At 42.6% G+C, this 23470-nt stretch overlaps 3 protein-coding genes and 1 long non-coding RNA gene across 9 annotated transcripts in view; 2 read left to right on the top strand and 2 right to left on the bottom strand.

The window, feature by feature from the left end:
• Nucleotides 1–1170, top strand: part of LOC141744164 (uncharacterized) — a 4046-nt gene extending 2876 nt beyond the window's left edge. Inside the window, exon 3 of the long non-coding RNA XR_012587353.1 lies at nucleotides 1033–1170. This is a non-coding gene — a long non-coding RNA (uncharacterized LOC141744164). The remainder of the gene's footprint in view (nucleotides 1–1032) is intronic.
• LOC141744159 (alcohol dehydrogenase 1) overlaps nucleotides 1–20250 on the bottom strand; it is a 26072-nt gene extending 5822 nt beyond the window's left edge. Inside the window, exons 1-4 of one of the 3 annotated variants that reach the window (XM_074589492.1) lie at nucleotides 20108–20250; nucleotides 5151–6051; nucleotides 2006–2107; nucleotides 1313–1451 (exon numbers count right to left, since the gene is read on the bottom strand). In XM_074589492.1, coding sequence (XP_074445593.1) covers nucleotides 1313–1451; nucleotides 2006–2107; nucleotides 5151–5168 — 259 coding nt within the window. In that variant the 5' untranslated portion in view covers nucleotides 5169–6051; nucleotides 20108–20250. Of the gene's footprint in view, nucleotides 1–1312; nucleotides 1452–2005; nucleotides 2108–5150; nucleotides 6162–20107 lie in introns of those variants that run through there. The other 2 variants (XM_074589493.1, XM_074589491.1) reach the window with 2 other exon arrangements.
• C5H4orf17 (chromosome 5 C4orf17 homolog) overlaps nucleotides 5829–23470 on the top strand; it is a 23344-nt gene continuing 5702 nt past the window's right edge. Inside the window, exons 1-3 of the mRNA XM_074589507.1 lie at nucleotides 5829–5885; nucleotides 9801–9903; nucleotides 22297–22500. The gene's annotated coding sequence lies outside the window, so the exon portion shown is untranslated. The remainder of the gene's footprint in view (nucleotides 5886–9800; nucleotides 9904–22296; nucleotides 22501–23470) is intronic.
• TRMT10A (tRNA methyltransferase 10A) overlaps nucleotides 21873–23470 on the bottom strand; it is a 22034-nt gene continuing 20436 nt past the window's right edge. Inside the window, exon 6 of one of the 4 annotated variants that reach the window (XM_074589500.1) lies at nucleotides 21873–22211. In XM_074589500.1, coding sequence (XP_074445601.1) covers nucleotides 21958–22211 — 254 coding nt within the window. In that variant the 3' untranslated portion in view covers nucleotides 21873–21957. The remainder of the gene's footprint in view (nucleotides 22212–23470) is intronic. The other 3 variants (XM_074589497.1, XM_074589496.1, XM_074589494.1) reach the window with 3 other exon arrangements.

Raw genomic sequence — 23470 nt, 5'->3', positions numbered from 1 at the left:
TGGAAGATAAATCATCTCTCTCTATTATGAAGGACATCATTAGGGCAAAGTTATTACAACTAATTTCAATATGCAAAATTCCTGGTGTCTTACATAGAACTAAGTCTGAGCTATGTCATAAAACTATGTTAGCTGCTGACATTCCCGAAGTACTCCTTCTACAGTTTATTGCATCTTCTACTTAAAAGGAAAATAGTAATACACAGGTAAAGAAACTGATATAAAAGCTGACATCCACTATGACAGTAGATTGGAGTGACAAGATAACAGGGCTGTAAATTGTGTGTACAAAGAATGGGAAATTAAGCATTAATTAATTTAGAACTGTGACATGGACTTAGCAATCATTCCGCTAAAGAAACTTTGCACATCTTGGAGCCTTTTTTAGAACTTGAAGGTGTAAATTAAGCAACATCTGAGAAATGTGATTTTGTGCACGCGTGTGTGTTCAGGCCTGCTGTTTCAGCCCACCTGGAAACACATGGCCGCTAGAATTGATGTATGAACCCAGACCTAAGAGAAAAAGCAGTTAGAGCTATCACTGAGATTTGCAACATACATATTTGTTTGGAGGTAAAGCATAAATCTCTAATAAAGCCTTTTTTTATCATACATACCAACCTGCTTTGGACAGACTTCATACTTGTTGCCAGTATGAACAAAGACACTGGAAGTACGGAGGTGTTGGAATTGAACTCCTTAGGTATTGTAACAAACTTCCTGGATAAAATTGAGCATTTCTATGCAGATTTTGTTCACTGAATATTTTGTCTTAATAATTTAGCCCTTGTTAGAATTTGTTCAGTCCTGTAATTAAAAGTGTAGAGAAATCCTGTCTCATCTTGCAGGAGTTGGACAAAATTCAGTATCTTTCACTGAAGTCAAAGGATTATTTAGCTCTTAGGAGAATTAGAAGAAGGTGCTTTGACATGTTGTCTAGTGTTTTGCTTTTCCTTATTCTTGAGAGAGATTAGTTGTGTAAACTGTGTTTAAAGAACGTGCAGCTAATACCTGATTTCCTTTGACCAACAGCATGTTCTTAATCCCATGACGGGAAAAGCCCTATTTAGGTGGAAAGCAAGCTGCAGATGTTTTTGCCAAAACCAGAAGAAATTGAATGGAAAATCTGAAAACAAATCAAGATTGGCAATACAGAAAGATGTAAACAGCACATCCCTTAAGGTATCTTTGAAGAAACTCAAAGTTGGAACATTTTCCTCTGCAATACAGGTACTCACGCATGTAATCATCTTTGACTTAAACAGGAGTCTGGAAACTCAGGACAGCGTTTGTGTTCAGCGCTGTTTCATACCTGGTTTGACCGAAGTTACTCCCTGCCCAACACTCTCCACAATACCAGCTGCTTCATGCCCAAGGATTATTGGAAAAGGCATAACCAGCCCACCAGTTATCACATGGTCATCAGAGCGACAGATCCCTGTAGCCACAATCTGATTTAGAGAAAGACAAGAATATTTCAGCATTTAACTATGTCACGTCATATACAGAAGTGAAATTATAACATATATTTGGAGGTATACCTTATATCAAACTAGATATAAGGAAGAAATTTTTTACAATGAGGGTGGTGAAACACTGGCACAGGTTGCCCAGTGAGGGGGTAGATGCCCCATCTCTGGAAACAATCAAGGTCAGGTTGGACGGGGCTCTGAGCAACCTGATCTAGTTGAAGATATCCCTGCTCACTGCAGGGACTAGATGTTGGCCCAGATGACCTTTAAAGGTCCCTTCCAACCCAAATTATTCTATGATTCTGTGATTCCAAGTCACTCGCTTCCTTCTTATATCATATATGCACACAATAAACCTACAGGTAAAACACTTATGGTTGTGTGATTCATGATTTTCACAGTTTGTATTAGTCTTTAATCTACAAAAAAAGGCTCCTTTTTGAATGTTTCCTAAAAGTCTATAGAAATAATTCTGACAAACAGCAAGATAGAATGCAATTCATAACAGTTATTTTAAATTTTATTTTTAGTACCTTTATGCGAACTTCATGTGCTTTTGGTGGGGCAACTTCCACTTCCTCAATAGAAAATGGTTTATTGGCTTCCCACATTACTGCTGCTTTGCATTTAATAACCTGCAAACGGAGCAAAGAAAAAGGGAATGCCACTTGCATTTGCAAGTCACCACACAGATAGATTCTTACATTTCTACATGTGAAACTCCTGCTCAGATTTGGGGGAGGAAAGGAAAAACTACGGAAAAAAACCAACCCAAACACAAAACACAACAAAAAAGCCAACACCAAAGCATAGTGTAAGCCCGCCCCCCCCCCCCCCCCGCAAGATCATGTCTGACTTTGATCACATTTCTGTCATAAAAAGTTTTCAGCAATATGTATAATAGTCTCCTAGGATAACTGGATACCTTATCCATCCTCATTGCTTCTTTGTTCTTGAGTTCTCCAGTAGCAAACATTAGTCAGGTACAAGAGTTATTCTTTGTTTCAAACTTCCTTGGAGGATAATTTTTGCCATGTTGGATTACTGGCATATATTTGTATCTTCTTGGAGATGGCACACTAAATGATGCCATATATCAGGTTGTGATAAAGTCTGTATTGCCTAGAACTGCCAGTGTCGGGAAGTCACAAATTGCTAAAAATGGAATTCAGAGCCTTAATACAGGCTTGTGAACATTTTCTTATAGCCCAAGTTCAGCCATGAGGTGATCACTGAGAGAACACCTATATAAAATGGTGTAGCACTAGGCAGAGGTAATCTTGAAGAAGCAACAGTCCCTTTAGTGCGAGATTATCTGTGCTAAGGTACCTTGCTTCTCAGATGGGATATTTAACTCAGGGGGAGTTACTTCCAATACTGAAGACTGCTTTTTTTTCTGTTAGACTAGTTTGCCCGTGAGCTCTGCAGGCTTTGTCCGGGTGCTGTTGGGCCTCTGGGCTCCTCTGATCATCTGCCACTGAGAGGAAAATGCACTCAGACGAGAGAGGAGTGTTGTCCACGCCTCATGCCAGGCTCTCAGAGAGAAGGTAGCCCCAGTTTTCACCCTACAAGCTCACTCCTAGTGTATTCAAAGGTAGTGGGGCCTCTCTGTCCCTGGATTCATTCCTGTTCTTCCTTGGTGGTCTTTGCCCATCCCCAAGCTTTAAATGATGCCAGGCCCTGCAATATGATTTTCCATGACACCCTCATAGGTGAAACTCTATTTAAAGTCCTCAATCCCTCTGTTAAGTCCTACCTACTGCAAGTGTTCAGGTGGCATTATCTTGAGAGGGAAATGGAGGAAAATAAGTCCATGATGCAAGAAATTTAGCATATGCATAAGCGTCCTGCATGATCCTGGCACTGGGACAACTTAACACCAGTGTCTGCAAAGTTCTCACGGGAAAAAAAAAAATAGCGCAACTTTTTAGTATCAAAGCTTTTCAAGTAGAAATAGAAATGATGTCTAATTATCAAAAATTGTCAACTGGTAACAAAGAAAATAATTACCAGGAAATAATAAACACTTAAAATGAAATAGCGCACTTTCCGCAGACAGACCCAAAGTGGTAATGAGCACACTACTTTGAAAAAGACAGACTCAAGAGACATCTGCAGTATATTTAATGTTTCATATGTCAAATGCAAGCGTGATTAGTAAAAAATTCGCAAATGAGGCCCAAGATCACATTTTAAAGGGCCACATTTTCAAGGAAACTTACTTAAAAAAAAAAAAGGGCCTATGCATTTATACTGTATGCCACATAGCACAATAATGATTTCACAACTTGCACATGCAAACATATAGTGTTTGTAAGAACAAATCTCTCCTACAATTAGAGATTGGTTAACTACATATTGTTCTGACAGAGTCCCTGTGAACTTTTACCGACTATAAGAGGATCCCACAGATGCACCAACAGCACACTATCACCCGTTTCATCTATTAAGGCAAGCACTAGCTGGAGTCACAAGGGTTTTTCTGCTTGTGTTTTCTACCAGCCTGACAAGTTACTGCAGCAGGGGGAGGGCAGGCGTAGAAACACACCCTTTTACAGAGCATCAGGGTTATGCTGCTTTGTCACGTAAACTGCATGGTAACTGACATATTACTCCAAGATAAACACAATGAAAACAAGGCCGTTCTGTTCTGTCACAATATCTGTAATATTCTATCACAGTATCTGTATCTATCACTTCGCTTACTATGCTCGGTCCAAGGCTGGGTGGAGGACTGAACTTGGTGAATTTATCTACAAGTGAACTACAATTAATTTTGCACTTGCAATATCTCAGAGTTGAAACGAGCTTTTTTTTCTTTTCTCTTGTTTTGTTTGGTTTTAGAATAGTGAAGACAGCTGGCAGCAACAGTAAATGATCCTGGTGTTTTCTTAAGGCACATTCCAGCAAGATGCATGCCTTCAGTTCCATCTCCGGGTTCCTGTCCATCTGCCTCTCTTGCATGTCTCTGGGCGTACGTCAGCATCTCTCAGGTAGCGCAAGAAGAAACATATACTGACTTCAGCACTGGTATTAACCTCCATCTCTCTTGTCACTTTCTAGCAAAGATGTAAATACCCATTTCAGTCCCAGCTCAGTACTGCATTGCACGCGATACTTACTTTTGGCCTTCATTAACTTAAGCTCCACACTTGCTCTATGCACATTCCAATTTAATGACTGTCCTAACATCAGCACAATTACACCCTGAAATTTAACACAATATTAAGAGTATGCCTTTTTTTTTAGAAGACGAACTGATACGAATTATAAAGAAACTAAAAATAGTTTAAAACACTGTGGGATCTCAGAATGGAAACTGATAGAGCTGATAAATGCATTGTTTTGAACACTTACTATGTTCTATGATATTTTAAACTGTCCAATCAGAGATTAAAAATAGTTTGCTAACCCTTGGGGGAGGCTGTTCTTATTCTGGTGCTGTTACCTTATGTTACCTCCATGTTTAAAAAAATAAATTAATTATCGCCTTGAAGAGCATAACAACCATTTCCTAGAAGAGTTCAAGTAAAGGCAGTTCTCTCGTACCAGCTTCCTCCTAAACTCCCATCTGTGCTATACCACCAGTACTTACGGTGTCCCTGCAAATAAACTGCATTTAAAAATGCATTACTCAGCTACAGCAAAGAAACGTTTCTAATATTAACTTTTGCTTACTTTGCCTGCTGTGCTCATGTTGATCGGTGCGTCTGTTTCTTGCCACCACTGGTTTCTTGGGCCAAGAATTCAGTCAGCTGCAAAGCAGTCAGGTTGCCGGTACAAGTCTTGTCCAATACACTGGAAGCTAGTCTCGTTAAGTGTTCCTGCAAGTGCACTGCACTGACTTTATAGCCAAGCCTCCTGTCTCAGAGTCCCACCCCTTAATCAGCGAAAGCGCTAGAACAAAAATAAACAACCCATCTGCTGAAACCTTGCTCCTTACAGTGCTTCTGTCTTCCTGATTCATTTGTCATGCTCTTCCCCACCCTTTTTGCATCCCATCTATGGTTGCCCTCAGCATCACGGGAAGAAAGCAAAAGCCCTGCCTGGAAGCTGTCCCCTCTTTGCACCCCCCTGGGAGGCTGCCTCCAAATCCACTGCTCTCAGTGGCACTGTAGGTGCAAAGAGAAAAGGGGAGAGTCGCTCCTGAATTCACAGCAGGAGGGATGCAGTGACAACATGAAGGCTTTGCTGAATTACTTTGGTGACATAAGAGCCTAGCTGATTTATTAAAACATGCTATTAAAACAGCTTAAGCAAGCTGCTGAACTAACATACACTGTCTGGCTGCAGCTGTACCTACTCCTGATGCCTTAGTTTTACAGTCCGGCTACTCATTAATCTCGGAATGGCTTTCAGTGAACAGTGACCAAGGACACCGTGCCAGTCGTGCTGATGGGAAAACAAAAATCAGTAAGTCAGCAAGAAGCGCTGTGCAAGATGCGTGTTTCTTACCGTGTGCAGCACGCTGCTCGAATTGCGAGTGATTGCCTGATCCGTCAGTTCCATCAACACCTGCAAGCGCAGGGCCCACCACTGCTCACACATCCACACACTTACCCTCTCCTGGCACAATGTCCTGGTGTGAGAGATTGGGTGGTGGTCAGCACTGCATGCCTTTGCTCTGGATTTCAAGCTTCACCTATTTTCAAATTACGCCCAGCATTCTGAAATCAAGATTTTGCCTTCAGAAACAACCAAAAAAGAGAAAATACTGCATATAACCTGACTAGTAAAAGTACAGCACTCTCTCAGGTTTATGTGTATGACTATAATTAATTTAACAAGGAAGAGGTACAGGTAGAGGAAGCAGGGAGAAACATGGTAGATACATGTATGTAACCTCAGGCAGGTACTTCAGGGACAGTGGGGTATTCTAGTGGCCTTGGAGGCCCAACGGCAGCCTGGCGGGGACGCAAGCTGTGTTTGGCCAGGGCTAGAAGAACAGAGGTCAAGAGCCCCTGCTAAGCAATTTCAAAGACATGAAGAGCAAAAAGGAGAGGCTGGCTTGAGGCTTCCTATGGAAAAAGGCTAACAGAGACCACAGATGGTGACCTGTCTCCCATCTGGGGAATGGCAGACCTCAGGGTATTCATCCATACAGTCTGCGCTGCTCTTCTGAGACTCTCCCCATCCCCCCAAGACTTTTCATAGAACCATGGAATCATTTAGGTTGGAAAGGACCTTTAAGATCATCGAGTCCTACTGTAAACTTAACACTGCCATGTCCACCACTGAACCACATCCCTAAGAACCACATCTACACAGCTTTTAAATACCCCTAGGGATGGTGATTCAGCCACTTCCCTGGGCAGCCTGTTCCAATGCTTGACAACCCTGTGGGGAAGAAATCTTCCCCAATATCCAGTCTAAACCTTCCCTGGTGCAACCTGAGGCCATTTCCTCTTGTCCTATCACTTGTGACTGGGGAGAAGAGACAGACCCCCACCCGCTACAGCCTCCTTTCAGGCAGTTGTAGAGAGCAATAAGGTCTCCCCTCAGCCACCTGTTCTCCAGACTAAACAACCCCAGCTCCCTCAGCCGCTCCTTGTAAGCTCTAGACCCTTGTGCTCTAGACCCTTCACCAGCTTTGTTTGCCCTTCTCTGGACGTGCTCCAGCACCTCAACGTCTTTCTTGTAGTGAGAGGCCCCAAACTGGACACAGTACTCGAGGTGCGGCCTCACCAGTGCCAAGTACAGGGGGACGATCACTTCCCTAGTCTTGCTGGCCACAGTATTCTTGATACAAGCCAGGATGCTACTGGCCGCCTTGGCCACCTGGGCACACTGACAGCTCATATTTGGCCGTCTATCAAGCAACACCCCCAGGGCCTCTTCTGCCGGCCACCTTTCCATTCACTCTTCCCCAAGCCTGTAGCGTTGCAATGGGGTGTTGTGACCCAAGTGTGGGACCAGGCGCTTGGCCTTCTTGAACCTCATACCATCAGCCTCAGCCCATCGATCCAGCCTGTCCAGATGCCTCTGTAGAGCCTTCCGACCCTCAAGCAGATCAACACTCCTGCCCAACTTGGTGTTGTCTGCAAACTTACTGAGGGTGCACTCGATCCCCTCGTCCAGGTCATTGATGAAGATAATAAACAGAACTGGCCCCAATATGGAGCACTGGGGAACAGCACTTGTGACCAGCCACCAACTGGATTTGATTCCATTCACCACAGCTCTTTGGACCCGGTCATCCAACTAGGTTTTAACCCAGAGAAGAGTACACCTGTCCAAGCCACGAGCAGCTAGTTTCTCCAGGAGAACGCTGTGGGAAACCATGTCAAAGGCTTGACTAAAGTCTAGGTAGACAACGCCCACAGCCTTTCCCTGATCCACTAAGTGGAGAGTGTCACAGAAGTACATCAGGTTAGTCAAGCAGGACCTGCCTTTCATAAATGCATGCTGACTGGATCTGATCACCTGATTATCCTGTATGTGCCGTGTGACGGCACTCAAGATGATCTGCTCCACAACCTTCCCCAGCACCAAGGTCAGACTGACAGGCCTGTAGTTCCACAGATCCTCCTTGTGGCCCTTCTTGTAGATGGGCATCACATTTGCTAACCTCCAGTCAACTGGGACCTCCCCAGTTTGCCAGGACTGCTGATAAATGATGGTAAGTGGCTTGGTGAGCACCTCCGCCAGCTCCCTCAGAACCCTTGGGTGGATCGCATCAGGCCCTGTAGACTTGTGTGTGTCTAAGTGGGGTAGCACATCGCTAATCATTTCCCCTTGGATTATGGGGGCTTCAGTCTGCTCCCCTTCCATGCCTTCCAGCTCAGGAGGCTGGGCACCCTGAGAACAACTGGTCTGACTACTGAAGACTGAGGCAAAGACGACATCCTTGGTCACTATGTTTCCCAGCATCCAATGAAGGATGGAGATTCTCCTTAGCCTTCCTTTTGTTGCTAATGTATTTATAGAAACATTTTTTACTGTCTTTTACGCCAGTAGCCAGATTAAGTTCTAGTTGGGTTTTGGCCCTTCTTTCTCCCTGCATAACCTCACAACATCCTTGTAGTCCTCCTGACTTGCCTGCTCCCTCTTCCAAAGGTCATAAACTCACCCTTTTTTCCCACGTTCCAACCAAAGCTCTCTGTTCAGCCAGGCCGGTCGTCCCTGCTGGCTTGTCTTTTGGCACATGAGGACTGCCTGCTCCTGTGCCTTTAAGATTTCCTTCTTGAAGAATGTCCAGCCTTCCTGGACCCCTTTGCCCTTCAGATTGCCTCCCAAGGGATTCTGTCAACCGGGCTCCTGAATAGACCAAAGTCTGCCCTCTGGAAGTCCAAGGTATCAGTCCTGCTGATGCCACTCCTTACTTATCCAAGAATCAAAAACTATCACTTCATTATCGTTATGCCCAAGATGGCCTCCAACCACCACACACACATTGTATTTACAGTGTAAATATACATTGTTATTACAGTGTAATAACACTTTGCTTTATGCAGCAGTGGTGATAATTAATCTCTGTTGCTGTTTCTTGAAAGTACAGAGCTACAGATCCCACAGAAATTTTGCCTGCTACAGTCATCTCAAAGTTCATAGTGAAGCTAATTTCATAAATCTTTTGATTTATGATATTGCTGCAGATAAGCTATCACTGCTCACAGTATAGCAGATACTACACGTTGGGCTTACGAACATTCTGAACTGTATAGTCTTTGTGGCACATCTAAGGTAGAATAACCTCAGATAAGCCCTGTGTTGGCCAAGTTCATGCATGGACACTATGACTCTAACCACACGGATTTTATCTAGATCAAAGTAACAAATAATTTCTCCTGCATACTGCTTACAGTAATGAGCTAACAAAATATATTGTTTGGGTATACAAAATCAGCCAGTTAAACTTGTATTCTCCCTCACGAAGTTGCCTGAACATGGACTTGTCACCACCCTGCTCTGAGCCCCTTTTCCCACCACCCAGCGAGCAGAGACTTCATGCTGCAACCCTGACATATCAGTTGGGAAAGACCACACATTTGGATGGCCAACCTCAACAAGCAAAAAAGACTCATTCCTCACCCAGCTAGAGGAAAATCTCCCCAACATCCAAAACAACATGACTCACCTTTCTGTAATGTGCTCACAAAGCCTCAGGAGGCAAGACCTAGCGACTTCCTAGAAAAACTTGTATCAGAATGAAGTATTTCTAGTCCAGGCTATTCCTTGACAGCTGTCTTTCTCCTTTCCTCCATTATGCTGAAGTTCCCATCCCTTTTCTTCTCTGATACCTTTACGTTTCCTTTCCCCTCAAAACTCTCCTCATCTCTTTAGCTATATGCAGCACCAAGACCATGAAATGTTTTTTGTTTTTTTCAGGGAATGGAGTTGAGGCCATCTGGAAACCATCTCCTTTGGCCAAAGTGGGTACCTCTAACTGGGAACACTGGTCCGTGGATCCTGTCTGCAGCCTGTGGCAGGGGTAGGTGGCATGGTCTTTAGGAAGAAGGTGGCAAGAAAAAGGACTGCACATGGTGCCAGTGAAACACAAACCAACTTGCATAACTCTATTGCAGAAGCTGGTTTATTTGCTTTGTTCTGCCAGATTGCTCAAGATGCCCAGGATCGAGGTGTACAGCGGCCCTGGCACGCAGGAAAGCAACAGTGCTGCCCCCTTTATGACTTGCTCACACAGGCCCCATGCTTTGCTCCGATACTTGCCAGAAAATACTTAATTGACCCCTAGTCCCCATCCTCTCCCCGTTTAGGGCAGTTCACTCTTAAGAGGATTTTTCTTCATGCTTACCTATGTATTTTATTCCTTCTTATGCAATTAATTCCTTTATCAGCTTTTTATCTCACTTGGCCCAGCTGAACATGTGGCACTAATATTCTCTCTCCAGTCATTCTTTAACCTCAGCAGATCGCGGTGAAATGTAGCAACAGAGGCAGAAGAGAATGAACACACTGGAGTTGTTAATGGCTGGTGAGCTTGCACACAAGAAGTTAGGAACACCGAACAAAGGCGCGTTCATGCAACTCCAGCTCATCTTTACTTGGGGACTATAACTGGGGCAAAGGACATGAAACACTGGCCATGCTCAGGAGATTGTAGCCATAGCTACAGTTTCTGATGCCAGGCGCTTGTAGTGGAAGGTGGTTCTTTACTTCCACTTCACAGGCAGTACAGTCTGCTTCCCACTCCTGACTCCTACCAGAGCTGAGCAGCCTTGCATGGCTTGCTCTCCTGAGTCAATGCACAAAGTTGACTCCAGGTGAAGAGAGCTAATGGTTTCTGAAACAGCCTTCTTTTAACATCAAGAAAATTCATTCCTCTGCACTGAACATGACCCAATTTAACAGGAGGATATTATAATCACAGCTCAAGTGACTTAACTCTTCACAGAAAAAAGCTTTTAAGGGCAGTTACATATCACAGTTTTTAGCGGCAACTATACATTCTGTCCTACAGATAATAAAATGTGTATTAGCTTTAGCTAATACTTAAGCATTTTTAAAAATAGGTTACTTTTTCCTGAATCTACACTGTTAATAGTTGTTTTTAAGCTTACCGAAGTTCATGTATGTTTCTTTTCAGACAGTGATTTAGCTGTTAAAAATAACGAAGCAAATATAGTTTTGGCCTTCTGGAGTGTCTTTACATTGAAATTTCAGCATTTCTTCTTACTGTGTGATGGCAATTTCCAAGTTACTCTTTTGCAAGTCACTTCTTACTCTTCAGAACTTGTTAAGCACAAAAGATTTAGCTCCACACGTTAGGGGTAGATAGAAAAACATTGCAACAATTCTTAAGTCCCACCTTACACAGTACAGAAGCTGTAACCTCTGCCCCTCTGTATTTTTCTGCCTGCACATTTAAGGATGTCCAAAGGATTAGGTACATGAAACACTGCAGGTGCTTGTTAGTATAAAGTGCAGAGATAAAATGGAGCAGCAGGTAAGATTCAGAGCTAACAGGCAGGGCAGGTCAAATTAAACCTGTTCAAACAGTTTAGGGATCATATCTGAAGATTATACAAATGTGCATGACAACGCAATGGAGCTGAATTAAGCAAGCATGGGATGATGACATGCAGTTTTGTGAGAAGAACGTAAAAAAAGACTTGCAGAAATAAATACCAATACCTTCCCAGAACACACAGAAAATAAGTCAATTGCTCATGGGACAATGCCTTATTCATTTTAGTAAGCTAAAGACCAAACAGCAAAGGTGGAAGCTGCAAATTAGCTAAATACCAGTTCTGAAAATTTGTAGGTTTAGAGCAAGTATTAAAAGAATATGAAGAGGAAAATAATATCTAAGGAGAGTACTGAACCAAGTACGAACACCCCTTTTTTAAATACTGCCTTTTATCTTCATTTTAGGCCTCTGAAAAATCACAGCCAAGTGACAAACAAAAAGAACAAAGCACATCTTACACTACTTGAAATAGAAATGAAGCAAAAGGGAATGAGTATGAATCAACAATTTTATTATTTACTGGCTTTAAGAGTGTCAGTAGTACATACTGTTGTTCCAGCTAACAGAGCCACCTTCTTGGAAGAGAGACAATTAAGCTATCTATACATTTCAAAGATGGGACAAAGTTAAGTCAGACGTAGATTTGGAAGTCATATTGAAGTCCATCTCTGCCTTTCAGAGTAACTTAGAAGAAGAAGAACGTGTGCTTACTTAAAGATTATTTTAAAATCCCCCTGCGGAATAAATAGATACTTTCCACTAATACGAACCAACACCAACTTCTCTGACTTTATGCTCAAGTTCTAAGGATTTTAGGAATGTAACCTTCAAGATCTATTTTACAAATAGGTAAATGCATTGTTAATTCACACAAGCCACCTAAATCTGCCCAGTGCACAGCAAAGTCTTCCCCTAGAAGTTCTGCAACAGCACTTACACTGAGGTACCACCTTACGGATTCAAACCAGATTAACCTCCAAATGTGTTGTTACACCTGCCTACATCATTGCAAACATGCATCAGCAGCATGACAGTATCCATAAAACAACATACATTTATATCATCATTCATCTATTGATTTTCAGCTAACTATGCAATTAAATAGTCGATATCTGATCTTTCTCAAAGCTTCCAACAGGAAGGTTCAGGTTATTCAGCAGTTTCAGAAAAGGAACTGATGTCAGTAGGTACCAATATTTCAAAGGCAAGCCCAATAGTCCCAGGCTGTACTTCAGAGTATTTTCTTTTTCAGTTCCTTGGCTCTGGGGTGCAAAGAGTGTCCACAGCCAGTGTCCCGGCTGCAGCTGCGACCCCCCCTAAGATGGGGGTATTCAGAGAGGCTCTTTTCCACTCAAATCATTCAGATGCCCTCCTGAAGAGTCAAGTCAAGAATCAAACACAATTGCAAACATAGGGTCAATGAGCACATGTGACATGGGACGTGAGTCTATGTGGAAACCAAACCAAAGGCAACAGGCTTACTTGTGCCCCCTTGCTGTGACCTCCCTGCTGCCTGCCACTAAAAGAAAGTTTGCCCATTTTAGCCAGAAGGTTTGACTTTTTGCCATATCCCCTTCGTATTTCCTGCTTTTGAGACTTTCTTTTCAGGTTCATGAGGCATACCTTCTTTATTGCCTTTCTAATGTTTTATTACACAGGTGTAAAGATCTCTGGTTGTATTCTGCTGTTTAGCAGCTGCTCAGGGTTGCCAATAGTTCTGGCAGTACCCAAAACTTTACAAAGCTCAGCGATGAAAATCAGAGCTTTCGTAAGCAGAGCAATGATGCCTGATGGTGAAGCACAGTCATCATATTCTTCTAGAGCTTCTGTGCACCTTTTCTTTTTAATTTCTGTTCTCCATCTCCATGGTGGCCAGGGAATAAAAATTACTTAAACTAAAGCAAGGAAGATTCAAATTACACTTCAGAAAAAAAACTCTCTGGGCACAGAGAGCAAAGAAAGGTAGATTGCTTGGAGATGGCGCGGTGCCATCATCTTGGAGGTATGCAAGACCTGGTTAGACAAGCATGCCAGAGCTGATCTTCCCTGGGGACAGCAGGGTGAAACAGAAAACTTCCCTGCCCATTTTTCTACAGTTTTGTTGACTTTGTACAGCTGAAGCTTGGATTCAGAGAAGGATCTTTCTTTAACACATGGCTGAGAACACTACATATAAATATTTATTTCTGTTATCAGAACCTAATTCCTTGTCTTTTCCTATTATAAAACAGTACAGCGATTCATCTTTGCTTCCAGTGCAATGCTTTAGTGGGCCACGCCTGAAATATGCAAGTGTGTCCACCTTGAAAATCTTGAGAATAATACAGCCAGACCTGTAGATTGCAAGCAAGGAATAAATGTGCTTTCTTAAATAACATGCCACAAGCTAGAACACCAGGGTGCCAGTCAGTGCTATAACTTGCACACAATATGTAAATCCAAAATGCAAAAAAATTAAAAGTGACCTCCAAACCCAGTGGCATGTGCTGCCTGTAGAGTTCTTGTGGCTCTCCTTTTCAGTCCCACCTCACCTTTTCTGTGCGCATCACTGTACAAGGTGAGGTGGAGGAAGCTTTATGCCCACCACCAGCATATCTTTGGATCAAAAATGCAATTCTGGTTGTCAGGTATCAATAAGACAAATAGGTGGAAAGAAAAAGCTCAGAGAAGCAAAGCACTTTACTGCCTGATTTTAGCCTGAAATCACAACCACGAGGGCACTTAACGACTGAATAAATGTTCCTACTTGTTCAATTTTCATACCTGGCATTATTAAACCTACTAAATCTATTTCTGAAAGGGGTAATAAAATCCTGGACTTCAGCCAGGAGTAAGCAGGTTCCAAATCGATAGTAAGCACTGATAGTAACTGCCTTGCAATGTCTTCAGCTCGCAGTTCATGAAAAGATATAGATCTTGAAATGTTACAGCAGCCCTTCCCCTCACACCCTGGGGATACTTGAACCTAGAAAAATCACAGACTTTTCTCAAATTGGCTTTTATCCACCATTTCTGTTTGATTTTTCCTTATTTACTCACAGTTGCTATTTATTGTCCCAAGCTGTTCTGCTTTTGAAGTGATTTTAGCTAGCAACTGCCACGAATGTGATCAAAAACAGAGATGGTATTTCTCTTGCCTGAAGAACATCCGGCACTGCGAAAGTGATCTTTGTATCTCCACAATAGGATGCTGAATGCTCCTTTCTGTATCACTCTAGGGCTGGAGTTGGGAATTGTGGGAATGGGGACAACAAAGTGGTTCATGGTTTTACTTTACTGTAGATCTTTATCTTGATGTAGGTCATAAGCCATTAGGAAATTGCTCAGGACTGGTACCAGGACTGTAGCTAAAGCTGTTTACTCTATAATCTGGTTTTTTTTAATCAAAAAGTTGGATGCCACTTTGGAACAGATACTGTGTCTCTCAAGCATTCACTAGAAGTGTTTCAGAAGCACCTTCCCACAGGCACAAAGATACTCCCTCCCGAAAACTGCTGCTTTAAGAAACATTATTGAATTTTGAAACCAAAGGAAATTGTTGGAATCGCCCACCAACCCAGGCTTCTTTCAATTATCTTTCACCAAGACTTTTATCAATAACTCACAAAGCATTTCCAGCCAGTTGCTGTTTGATACAAGGTTGAAACAAATCTGTAATGCTCTGCTGTATCTGACCCTATCTTTCTCAACTTCTGGGTTCTAGCTGGGTGCAAGAGCTAATCTACCTTTAAAACCTAATTGTCCAGCTCAGTTTTACACTTCTACAGACCATCTTAGCTATTTTCTTCTACAGATGGGCAGTGCATAAATTCTTGGATTTGATATTCTGCACATGCAAATCCCCAAATCTAGTTTTGAGTTTTCCCTAGGTATCCACCTTGCTTATGTGCCAAATCTTTCTTGCGTTCCATGAGACTTAGGCTTTTGAAAATAGGACTTCACATTGAGCTCAAGTTAACGGACAACGGTCCGAGGTAAAGATGGTATAGATAACTGATGCAAAGAGATAGGTAATAATAAGTTTCAAGAATAACTTAAGATTCTCCATTATGTCTAAATTGGTGGACCCAGGCACAATTTCAACCTCTTTTTTTCAATTTCAACCTCAATTAACATTGGGAAAAATGTTGTTCATAAAGCAACAAACAAAATACATGTGCAAAAGAGCTTTTAAAATTGAAAAATCATCTTAGTATTTTTATAGCCCTATAGTGGAAGAAATAGGGATCAGCTCTGGGAAAGGAAAGTATGAAAAGGCAAAGTGTCAGAATTACTGGCAGATTCTGATACCTTAATAATACTTCATCCTTTCGTCTTCCACTAAAGTTGACAGTTTGAGCTGAACATGGGAACTGTGCAGTATCAAACCCACACAGAACATATAACTTTGGCAACTAACACTACTGCCCTTCACCTGACTCCATCCATTCTCCCTTTTGGTATGTCCTCATCTCTTAAACGTTTAACACATTATGAATTGTCTTGCAGCATCAGCAGCAGTACCTCTCCACAGGCATCCTAGCCACAGAATTAGACTGAATTTCCTAATGAATCTATGCCTCTGCTTTGTGAAAAACAAGTTTTCCCAAATGATCCCTTTCTTTGATTTATCAAAGACAGTTAAGCTCCTTGTACAGCACCTTGGGAAAATGCTGTTCCAGAACCTCTCTTTCGTTTCCTGTATTTGGATAAAGACAGTACTGCACTATGTGAGATCTTAATGGCAGCTCCATTTTAAGGACTCCAGATGGCTATTTGGTGAAGTTGGTTTTATAACAACTACTTGTAAATCCCAAGCAATTGCAAAAAGCTGCACTACACTGGAAAAAATAAGGTTTACACCTTACGCTGTTCTGTAGGCGGTCGTGGTCCCCAGGAAGCCATTTTCTTGTCATATTAGACTTGAAAATTAACTAAACAGCAGTATGAAAGACTTCCACACGCATTGAATTTCTTGAATTGCTCCTTCCAACAACGCCCTGCTAGCTCTTACATGGAGCAAAGATGCAGGTGTTTTCTGTTAATTCTGGCGCTCTCATGCTCTTCCCCCTGCCTCCTTTCACACTGCAAAAAGATGCTGGAAAGACAGGAGGACTACCTTTCCACTCTGTCATGAGGAGTTGCGGTATCACAGCAGGGAGCGGAGGTGTCACAAATAGCACAAGCCCTCTTGCTTTTACCAGCTACTCTCTCAGACTCTCTCACAAACAGGTCTCAGTTTCTCACGCTTGATTTGATGCTGGGGTGATTTTCATGTGCTCCAACCATCTCAGTGTACTCACGCTTACTGCTCCATTTCACCATGTCACACATCTCGAGGACAACATCCTGAAGTGACAGCTCATGACAACAGGCATGAACTTCAGCCTCGTATGACCTCATTACATGAGCACGAACAGAGAAAAGGTAAAAAGCAGCAATGCCAACTGCTGGCGAAGGCATCAGTGAGGACCAGGTGATTGGGACAAGCAACAGGCAATAGCTACTCACCAAGCTGCTGTGACCTTGTGGAGTTAGCACAAGGAGCCTTCCAAGAGCAACATATCAGATCATCTCTTTCTTCTGTCTCTTTCTCCACAGACAGGTAAGCTTCAGATTTGCAACAGCTTGATTTAAAAACACCTACATGCGCATGGGTGGGTGTGTTTGTTCATTTTCACTCGTAAAGATGCAAGAAAGGCTGTGTCTTAAGCCACATTCGTAAGATGCTTTTGGACCCTGCTTTACACATTTCTATTGGAGAATCAGTGTAATACATGGTGGTTATAGTTATGCTGCATTTTTTGTTACAGAAATAAAAACAGCAATGCTGTTTTGAAAAAGATGATCTAGTTTCTGGAACAAAAGCAATCACAGTTTTGCAAAGCCTAACAAAAAAACCCACATCACTTGAGCAACAAACCACAATCCATACTTTTAACAGAAGAAACTTTTTTATGGTTATTTAAAAAGTAGAGAAGTGCACTGGGTGTATAAAGTCACTAGCAGTTGGTTGCCAACCCTTTACAGACCACAGGGACCTGTAGGGATCCCACTTCTCATCTCCGTTTGAAAGCAGTAACAACAGAGTGAGGACTAAAAATGGATACAAGCCAAGTCATACTTGAATCAGGCCTCTGACTCCAGCTCAGCAGAGATGAATGGTTACGATGATGTCTTCCTACACTCTTCAGCCAAACCCTGTGAAAAAGATGCAACTACCTGGCAAGTCTCCTACAGAAGAAAGGGATGGGGCAGGCCCACAGGGCTGAAGGGAAGCCACACTTCCAAGGTGTCCGTTTCACTATTTGGCAAAAGCACTTAAGTCAGTTAGAAAGAAGTTGAATCAGAACCTCTAGCCAAGACTGAGACTGACGCTTTTTGGTTTTTTTAAAAGGAAAATATTTGACAGACAATGCAATACATACAGGTTCCTGTAATAAAACAGGTATACTGAAACTGAGGGACTTGTAAGAAAGAGTTCTTGTCTCCTGGTCTGGCACTGAGACCATGTGATAAATTTTGCTACGATACTCAAGAAGTAATCAAAAGTGATTGTGTCACCTCAACTCAATGTGCACCATGTACCAACCAAGATGCACAATTTGCACTCGTGCAGACATACATCCCACTCAAACTGAAGTATAAAGCACTGGCTTAACCCCACACTCATATTTCATCTACTGACCCCAGCTAACCGAACACGGTATATAAGTCAGCTCAGCTGATAAAGGCAGTTCAGTTGCTTGTGACTGTCTGTTGAGATGCTCAGGAAAACTACATTTTTTCTGGTTTGTTTTGAATGTTCATGCACACTTTGCAACACGCACTAGTGGTACAGGTTTTGAGGTCACAGGCTTTTAAGAAAATGAGAGCAGAAATGGAGAAGAATGCATCCATTAAAATAGTAACTACTACGACTCTTGGGTATTACACCCAAGTTGGTATATCTAAAGAAATAATATTTAAATATTCACATCCTTTCAATTTCTTGAATTGCTCCTTCCAACAATGCCCCGCTCTCTCTTACATGGAACAAAGATGCAGGTATTTTCTGTTAACTCTGGCTCTCTTGTGCTCTTCCCCCGTCCATAGACACAGAGCATTCATGAAGAAGTAGATCCACAATTTCATGCCAACCTTGTTGGCTTGATTTAAAAAGAATGGATAACAGTGCTTTCAGAAACAGAATATACATCTTAACACATGCCCCAAAGGTCCTGGCTCTTTGTCTCTCCATGTGTGACAACTCAAAATCAGCCCATGCTTCATGCCACCTCCATGCCTTCACAACAGCCACCTCTTCTCTACACAGGCCTTACAACAAAGCAAATGGTAACAGGCCAGTTTGGGCTGCAGGATCAGAAGCCAGCAGCTGCACGGACCCTTTCCAGGAGCTTCTGCTGTCAGCTGCATTCTCTTGAACAGATTCAATACCATCTTAGCCTGCAAGTTATCCAAACATTTGCTGTCATGACAAAGGGTCACACCAGTCATTGTCCTCTTTTTTCCCCTCCAAGTGTAAAAAAACCTCCCAACACTTTTTGCTTTGATCCAACTTCTGCTGGACAATGCCATCTATTCCCACTTCGGGGGAGTACAAAAAGAAAGAGACTGTGCCCCATTTTTCTGCAAAAGACCTTAAATCACAACTTTAGACGTTAGAGCTAAAGCTTTTATCCTCCTTTTTCTTCCCAAGGTGGCTTGCAAAACCAACAAAACGAACAACAAATTAAATGAGTAACAGTCACTCACAGGTACAATGTCCTGAAATAGTTGGGTCTGGAGGCCACAAGCTAATGGACTGCTATGGCCCCCCGGTGTGACCAAAAGCACTGATTCTGGTCCACCCTCGCAGGGCGGCAAAAGTCATCTCAGGTAGCTGTGCTTTCTGGAATACGAGCAGTGGGAAGGATGTAAGAGCCTGTGAAACCGAGACACACAAAATAGCCTGTGACTTAGCGGATGCATCTACAGAATCATGCTTGTAAACCTGGTGGATTTCTAAGGAGACATGAAAAATGGAGTACAGTTGCAACCTCAGTGTAGCGGGAATGTTATTTTTGTGGGCAAAGTACCATTGAAGACATCTCTGGCTGTAGCCCGTGGCAATGTCGATTTCTAGATTTTCTTTCTGGTACTAGATTCAAACAGCAATCACATGACACCATTGAAGATCCTTCCTCGTCAATGCCTGAAAAGGCATTTCACATTTTCACCCCATTAACCCTACTTGATGATGGCAATTTCACCTGTTGAAACTATGGAGCACTGCACTTGTACTCTAGAAAAGATCATCCCTAAAATCTTGTCCAAAAGTGTGAATTTTCTTGAACACAGAAGCCCACGCTCAGGTGACTTTATAGTCCTGTGCACAGCCTGTTTTTCTCTGTCCACATACAAATATTAATTCTCTACAGGAATTGTTTATTTCTGGCCACGAATATTATTCTCATGTTAAGGAGGAAGAGTGATAAAACCATAAAGGATAAGCTGGAGGTACTCAAGATCTTTCCTCTGCTAATGACAGGCAAAAGACGGGGCTGCGCTGCTGTCATGGTGGCGCGCAGCTCCCTGGTGTCACAAGGGACAGGAGCGGTTCTAGAGCCTTCCTGCGTCACCAGCCCTGGTACTTGGCAGAGTGGACAAGCTGGGCTGCTGCTCGCTGAGCTCAAGACCCCCACCTAAGGAAAGACGTGAATCCCTGATAACCAGTGAATGTTACCTGCTGCAGCTCGCAAAACGGTGCCGCCGACCTGGTATTCTGCTGAGAAGGAGGTCCTCTACAGTGCTGCTTCCCTCTCTGGTAGTTGGTCCTTTCTGTCCATTACACCACCACTTACACGCTTGCCAGGTGTAGACTGAGAACTGCTGAAAAAGCAATACACAACCTAAATTACATTTTTTCTCGAGAGCCCATTAACACAGTCAGATATAAGACTACTCTAAAGAACTGCTGTACGCATCCTTCGTAAGGAAATGGGAAGCCTTTAAGTATTTTTGAATACTGCAACGATAATCAACGTTTTAGATGTGATATTATCTAGCATATAAAAATGACAGTGTTGGCTCGTAACATCGTTCTGTCAAACGTCCAGTTGTTCGTGGTGTCGCTGCATTTAATTTTACTAATTTAAGTATTAACAATGTTGTGAGTTGCTATTTTTGTAAACTGATGCCCCTAAAATCCCCAAAACATACTGTACCAGCACTAATTGTATATCATACTTTTAGGTTGCTAAATAGATAGTGAGATTCTAAAAGTATGTTTCACAAGACAGTTTAGATTAACAAAGAAAATCCACTAAACAATTTAGTAAAGAAGAGAACTCTCCCACCTGAATTGCATTTTAAAAAACTTCCATTAGATATAGTTAGTCCTTTATAAGTAGCCAACATAAAAATGTAAGTAGGATTAAGTAGAAAATCAGAAGCCCCAGAAAAAAGGAAGTATTTGCTGCTTCTACAAGTTGCTTTATACACTCTTTCAAGTAAGCACTTAATCTTAAGCATATGGAGAGAGTATTTTATAGTAAGTACTAAACATTTAAAAAAAATTACAGGGCTTTGGAAAAGCTATTTCTGGAATAAAAACATTGCAAAACATTAAGAGTTGCTTAAACTCGCTGGTGAGGGGCCTGGAGGACAAACCTTATGAGGAACGACTGAGGGAGCTGGGGTTGTTTAGCCTGGAGAAGAGGAGGCTGAGGGGAGACCTTATCACCCTCTACAACTACCTGAAAGGAGGTTGTAGAGAGATGGGGGCTGACCTCTTCTCCCTGGTGACAAGTGATAGGACGAGGGGAAACGGGTTCAAGTTACGTCAGGGGAGGTTTAGATTAGATATTAGGAGACATTTTTTCACTGAAAGGGTTATTAAACATTGGAATAGGCTGCCCAGGGAGGTGGTGGATTCACCATCTCTGGAGGTGTTTAAAAAAAGGGTAGATGGGGCACTGAGGGACATGGTTTAGAAGTGGCTCTTGTCAGGGTAGGCTAAAGGTTGGACTCGATGATCTTAAAGGTCCCTTCCAACCTCAACAATTCTATGATTCTATGATTCTAAAAAGATAGCCTGTCCTTTCCCAACCCTCTTCTACCCCCATACTCCGTATAATATGCTGCTTCCTGAGCACAACAGCGCAACTGACGAATGCTTATTCCCTTCTCAGCCCATCCAGGCTCTTACAGTCAGCAGCCTCTTACAGGTGAATTTCTTGTGTTTGATTAACTTGATTCTGCATCATCACAAAATACATTAGCTAAACCTCTGTGCAACATTTGCAAGGGGCCTTCAACAAACTGCCATTCTTAGGATGTTCCCAGTCTTACAAGTTGTGGTACTGAGTATCGTAAGCAGTGCCAGAGGCAAAGAACACTCTCAACGTTAGTGACTGTACAGGACAGGAAAAAGAAATAGTTAATGGTAAGAGCGGCTACTACTCTATTATTCAACCTCCAAAAGCAAAATCTAGAACAGATACCAAGATTAAGAGACATGGGACTGCCTCTCTGCATACACAACCCTTCGTAAAGATAGAAATCAAAATGGACTGGACATCTCCTTTGCTATCGTCACTCGTCCCTGGACTTCTCTTCACAAGTCAGAAAGCCATCCACTCCCCTTGCTTCCATACACTCTGGTACTACAAAAAGGTGTCTCAGATACGCACAGCAAGAAGCGGCTGAGCTCCAGAGCAGAAACCACAAGGAAATCAAAGCAGCGGCAAAGTGCCCACAAGCAGTATTAGTTGCCCAAGGCAACTCCTTAGGAGTGGAGGAGTAAGTAGCTTGCTTCCACCTTCCTGTGTTTAGAGCTTCTCCAAATTCTGCAGAGGTAAAAATAACAAGAGTAATTGAAGTTTTTGCTACCTTTCAGTCTATGTGAGTTCATGTTCTTTACTTCACCTCCAGCATTTGGCCTCAGGTGATCAGCAGAAAAGCCAACCTGCTCTGCAGAAAGACACGCCGCAAGAGAAGAAGAAAGTTACGCAACAAATACAAGAAACATCATGTTGCAGAACAACCAGCATTACTCCGAGTCGAGCTGTGCAGGAGGAACATACTACTACTTCTCCAGGAACATCCCCCATCCTCGGATGGTCCGTCACATGCCAGGTAAGAGTTGTTGAGGGACCATGCAGTTAACCTGGACAATTGTCCTGGCAAGCACAAAGAGAAATGCCAGCATAATGCCATTTTGTTGCAGAAGTACCCATGGCTCCCCTTTCCTGTTTCTGTCTAAAAGAAGCATTTCATAAAAACAAGCTGTTACCTTTATTTCAACTCACTAAGCATCCATACCTGCGCTCCGCAATGAAGGACCTCAGGCTGGTAACATAAAGGTTAGCAGCACTGAATTCCTTACAAGGTACAACGAAAACTATTTCACCAAGACAACTGTCTGGGATTTCTTTTAAGCTAAAATAACTTCTTCCAAGCTAAAATAATTTCTTCCTCTTTCCTTCTGTGCTCACAAGTGTACCATAAGTGCCAGAGACAGGTTGTCACACTTTCTTTCTCTGGTTCACTCTCACCTAAATAATTCTTGTACCTTTCCAGGAGCAACATATTACACAACACAGCATTTAATGTGAGTAACCTGGTGCTCTAAAAACACTGTGCTGCTGTGCTGTGTGCTAGATCTAGCTGTGATTACCCTGCCTACACCTGCAAGGAGTACACTTAAAACCAGTGTGCCATCTGCATCAGCAGAAGAAATAGCACGTCTAGGGATGGGCTTTTGTTTCAGAAGCTGACCCTATATGGTTGCACAAAGACATCTTTGTGGCAGCAGCTGAAAGAAAATTGCTGACACACGGCCACATTTACACTGTAAAGGCACAGAATGGTCACGAAGCGAAAAAAAAAATCTCTGCCCAGTTCCCTGGAGACTGTTAAAAGAAGTAGGTATTGCATCAGGATTGGTATTGGTAGATGATGAGTCTGTGATACAGCTTTTGTAATAAGCGATGAAGGGTAATGCAGGACCAAATCAGTTCTGAATAAACCGAAATGTATTGCTCCTCAGAAGGGATGCCTTCGAAGGAACAAAGCAAGACTCCTCCTTTCAGACTGCCCACCCAAT

This window comes from Larus michahellis, chromosome 5 (assembly GCF_964199755.1).
Source record: "Larus michahellis chromosome 5, bLarMic1.1, whole genome shotgun sequence".
Taxonomy (NCBI): domain Eukaryota; kingdom Metazoa; phylum Chordata; class Aves; order Charadriiformes; family Laridae; genus Larus; species Larus michahellis.
This window is presented reverse-complemented; position numbering and strand designations above follow the sequence as displayed.